The sequence below is a fragment of the Triticum urartu genome, chromosome 5, assembly GCF_003073215.2.
Source record: "Triticum urartu cultivar G1812 chromosome 5, Tu2.1, whole genome shotgun sequence".
Classification (NCBI taxonomy): domain Eukaryota; kingdom Viridiplantae; phylum Streptophyta; class Magnoliopsida; order Poales; family Poaceae; genus Triticum; species Triticum urartu.
Genome location: NC_053026.1, coordinates 46,336,392 through 46,341,163, shown reverse-complemented (window position 1 = coordinate 46,341,163; position 4,772 = coordinate 46,336,392). Strand labels below are relative to the sequence as shown.

The window sequence follows — 4,772 nt, the reverse complement described above, 5'->3', positions numbered from 1 at the left end:
TCGCGCCCAGTGGCCGGCTGCTAGCCTCCTCCACTTTTTTTTCCGGCCCACTTGGCCCGGGGCAGGACTAGGGTTTCACGAGGGCCGTTGATCACGATCCAACGGCGCACCGCTGTTCTCGCTGGATCAAAACCAGCGACACGGTCACCCGGATCGAACCGATCCCGCACGCGTCGCTCTCATCTCTCTCGCCCGATCGCTCCTCTCCCACTGGCGTGAGCAAGGAGCTGCGCCCCGGCTGCCCTGTCCGGCCGCCGGCGGCGGCGGCGAAAGGCACCATGCAGCGTGCGCGTCCTCTTCCTTTCCCTTCCTCAATCCCCTTCTTCCTCCGCCTCCCGCGACAGAGAAGAAGAGCGAAAGAGGCAGAGTGGCAAGGGGGTTAGGGCCCCGCCGTCCGCCGGCAACGGCGTCGGCACGGTGCCGCGCGATCTCCGTTTCTTCACTTTCCCCTTCCTCTTCTCCCGTGACAGAGAGAGATGCGCCGTCCTCGGCCTCTTGCAGCACCCGATGGACGACGACGAACCGTAGCGCCGTTGCCTCCCCTTCGCCGGTGACGCGTTTCCTTAGCAGAAGCGCGCCGCCGTCGAACGGCGTGGCTGCGGTGCCCCCTTTGCCCTTTGCTGGGTGATGTCCTTCTTTCAGATGCCTCGGCTTGCCGATGCGCATCTGAATCAAGAGGGACGGCGCGGCCTTGCGGCGGCGCTACTTTTCCGGTGAGACCTGAGGCCCTTCTCCGGTGATGCACTTTGCCCTGTCTAGGGTTCTTGGGGGGAAGGGAGGGATCTTTCTATCTCTGATTTCTTTTGCTACCCGAAAAACTCAGCCAAAGTGTGGCTCTGATACCATTGATAGATCCCTCTGGATCGGATCGGCCTGAGATTTTCAGTAGTACTGATAGGTATTGCCTTCTCCTGGTGCGTTGAACTGCCGCCAGTGGCCATGGTAGGATGGTGACGACGGCGATGAGTGGACAGAGAGATAGCGGTGGCGGAGCTTCCCGTCGCTGTCAGCTCCGCCTCGATCAGTAGGCAGGGCAGGTGGGGTGCGAACCATTCTTCGGCATTCTGCACTCGTGGCCCCCACCTCCCTTATATGGAGCTGCGCGACAGGGGCCCGCAACCCAGTTGAGTTGAGTGTCCCCGATCAGGACTGAGTCAAGGGTCCAGTTGGCCGTTGGACCAACTAAGAGGAGATCAACACTAACACGATGAAGGCATCTACAACAATCTTCAAACTCCAACAAAAAAAATAGCAATGATCTCCAAGAATGCATAAATGCACATCATGCAAATTTTCGTTTGGATCGGTCCAGTCCCTGACTCAGAACACGCAGTGGATAATGGAATCGTCTTGGAACCTGTAAATTTTGCGCTTGTGGTTGATCATGTGGAGCTCATCGCCACGGCGCACCACCTCCACTCCTGTCAAGACGATGAGGTCATGGAGCACTACGTCATCGTCCAGCCCGTCGTCAGAACGGTAGCCCCATGAGCTTGGGTGCCTCTCGATGCTCTGAAAGCTGGTGGCGATGAACTTGCCCGCGCCCAGGTTCACCAGGTGCCTCTGCGACGTCAGCCACTCGCCGGGCAGGCGGTCGAGGTAGCTCCAGGTTTGCCGCACCACCGGCGGCGAGGAGGAGGAGAGGTCAAAGGCGCGCAGGAAGTGGTCTGGGTTGCGTTTGGCGTGCTCCACGCCGAACCAGACGCCGAGCTCGGGGACGTATTCCGCCGCGCCGTCGCAGGGCAGCACCCAGCGGCCAGCCTGCCTCCACTCGCCCCTGGCCGTGTCGAAGGCGCAGGAGCTGCCGGCGTCCACGGACGACACGCAGATCGTCGTGTCGTCCACCACCGCCGCCGCGGAGGGGGAGAACACTTTCCTGCCGATGTCCGGCGAGTAGAGCGGCGGGGAGGGCAGAGGCTTCCAGCTCCACCACAGGGGCCCAGCATGAGATCGACCGTACCAAGGGAAGCCGGTCCTCGTGTAGTTCAACACCTCGAAGAAGCCATCGTAGCCATTTCCTCTGGTTATGACATAGAGCTGCTGCTGGCCGCCGCCGTCGTCGTACCGGCGGTTGACGCGTCCCCGAGGCCCGGCCATGGACATGGAGATGGAGTCGCTGTGCTTGGGGAAGCTGGGCAGGGGCACGCCGGCGACGGACTCCTTGTCGACGTCGTACATGACGGGGTTGTCGTAACACGGGACGAACATGACGGAGCCCTCTGCCTCTGCCTGCCCTCTCAGCAGCGAGAAGAAATGCATGTACGGCGAGCCGGCCATGGCCGGAGTCATCGAGAACTCGAGGTCGTTGGCAGTAACAATCCCTTCTTCTCATTCGCTTTTGCAGAAGCTGCTGCTTGTGCGGCTGCTGTGGAAGGGTGGAAGAGATGCCGCGCGAGGTCGAAACGGCACAGGGAGTAGACTCCCCTGCCGCCGTCGCGCACTATCATGTTGGCGAACTGGCGATTCATCACCGTCGTCCCTCCCTCCCTCGGCCCTCGCCCAGCTAACCCACCCAGTACCCTGAGTACAATCAAAAGAAATGAGTTGTTCAAAAAAAAAAGAAGCATGGCTGCGATTTTCTTCATCGAGAAACGAGAAGAAATTGGAAGTTGATGTGTACCTGCAGCAGCAAGATCAAATCCCGTATGGCTCCAGTTCCAGATTTTACATCTAGGGCCGTCCGGATTGGTTCTGCAAACAGCCTGTTGCGGGGCCGTCGAAGATGTGGAATATGGCGGAGATCTGAGGCTGCTGGATGAACGGGGGGCAGAAAGGCGGCGGCGCACGAGATTTCGTCTGCCGCCCTAAGAGCATCTCCAACAGACGCCGCCGGTCGCGTCGCGCATAAAAAATACGTATGTCGCGCACGCATCATCTGATTTGGCGCGGCGCGCAGCGCTGGCTCCAGCAGCCGCGTTAAAATGCAGCGCGCGCGACTCGCACAAACAACATATACATTCAAAAACAAAACCAAAAAAATTAAAAACAAACAAAAATAAATAGTTCAATTTCGTTTATTACAACTCAAACAAACAGTTTATCGTTCAATACAACAAATAGTGCAATTAAACACAGTAAATAGTTCAACAATACAAATAGTTCAACAACAGTTTATCGTTCGGAAGAATCATACGATGAACTCATCTACAATGTTGAATACTATGCTATAAATAAAAAACTACAATCAACATGCATGAAATTCATGGCTTTTGAGCAATACATACCTTCTAGGCGTTTTATCGAACACCTAGCGGGCGCCGAGCGGCAGCGAGCGCGCCCGCGCTGTTCGTCGGCTGACCAACACGCGCGCAGGGCGGCGGGCCTAGAGGGGGGCCGGAGAAAGCGCGCGCGGGGCGGGGATAGACCGGGGAAGCGCCGGAACGGTCGCCGGGTGGCGCGGTCGGCGGTGGCGGCGCGGCTGGAGGGGGGGAGGTGCGAGCGAGCGCGCGAGAGTCCAGCGCGCGGGAGCGGGCACAGCAAATAAGCGGCGCGCGATTGCGTTTCGGCCCGCGCGCTGGACTACGTATGCCGCGCGCGCGGTTTTCGCGCGCCCGCTGGAGCAGCTCTTCCGGTTGCGCGCGCGCTAAAAGGTGGGATTTTGCGGCGCGGCGCTAGTTTGGCGCGCCTGTTGAAGATGCTCTAAGAAACATGCTGCTGGCTTATTAGACGCTCACAAGCGGCGAATAGAGGAGGCTCCGCCTGGAGCTAGGGCAAATGGGCCGGCCCACTCTCCACGTGCGCGGTTTTCGCGCGCCCGCTGGAGCAGCTCTTCCGGTTGCGCGCGCGCTAAAAGGTGGGATTTTGCGGCGCGGCGCTAGTTTGGCGCGCCTGTTGAAGATGCTCTAAGAAACATGCTGCTGGCTTATTAGACGCTCACAAGCGGCGAATAGAGGAGGCTCCGCCTGGAGCTAGGGCAAATGGGCCGGCCCACTCTCCGCGTGCGCGGTTTTCGCGCGCCCGCTGGAGCAGCTCTTCCGGTTGCGCGCGCGCTAAAAGATGGGATTTTACGGCGCGGCGCTAGTTTGACGCGCCTGTTGAAGATGCTCCAAGAAACATGCTGCTGGCTTATTAGACGCTCACAAGCGGCGAATAGAGGAGGCTCCGCCTGGAGCTAGAGCAAATGGGCCGGCCCACTCTCCACGTGCGCGGTTTTCGCGCGCCCGCTGGAGCAGCTCTTCCGGTTGCGCGCGCGCTAAAAGGTGGGATTTTGCGGCGCGGCGCTAGTTTGGCGCGCCTGTTGAAGATGCTCTAAGAAACATGCTGCTGGCTTATTAGACGCTCACAAGCGGCGAATAGAGGAGGCTCCGCCTGGAGCTAGGGCAAATGGGCCGGCCCACTCTCCGCGTGCGCAGTTTTCGCGCGCCCGCTGGAGCAGCTCTTCCGGTTGCGCGCGCGCTAAAAGATGGGATTTTGCGGCGCGGCGCTAGTTTGGCGCGCCTGTTGAAGATGCTCTAAGAAACATGCTGCTGGCTTATTAGACGCTCACAAGCGGCGAATAGAGGAGGCTCCGCCTGGAGCTAGGGCAAATGGGCCGGCCCACTCTCCCCATGCACGGTTTTTTCTTTTAGCTTTTTTTCGACTCTTCACCCCCAAAAACACTGGTTATTGTTTTGAAGGACCTAGATATTTAAATCCCTACGGAAAATATAACTATATCTTAGACGCTGCACCGTATCTCTCTTTATTAAAAAGTTCACCGTATATTAGAAAATGTTGAGTGTTTATTTAGAAAATGCTGATCATATAATTTTAAAAACCCATCGTACATTAAA

At 58.2% G+C, this 4,772-nt stretch overlaps 1 protein-coding gene across 1 annotated transcript; it reads right to left on the bottom strand.

The window, feature by feature from the left end:
- Window positions 1–1,170: 1,170 nt before the first annotated feature.
- On the bottom strand, window positions 1,171–2,808 carry LOC125555601. The gene is made up of 2 exons (XM_048718503.1): window positions 2,621–2,808; window positions 1,171–2,520 (listed from the first exon to the last, which is right to left on the bottom strand). Exon 2 carries the CDS (start codon window positions 2,287–2,289, stop codon window positions 1,321–1,323), a length of 969 nt encoding a protein of 322 aa, XP_048574460.1. The 5' UTR covers window positions 2,290–2,520; window positions 2,621–2,808; the 3' UTR covers window positions 1,171–1,320.
- Window positions 2,809–4,772: the final 1,964 nt, after the last annotated feature.

What these genes read in the sequence shown, in the direction of transcription:
- LOC125555601 (XM_048718503.1), bottom strand. Translation starts at nt 2,289, where the DNA reads ATGACTCCGGCCATGGCCGGCTCGCCGTACATGCATTTCTTCTCGCTG.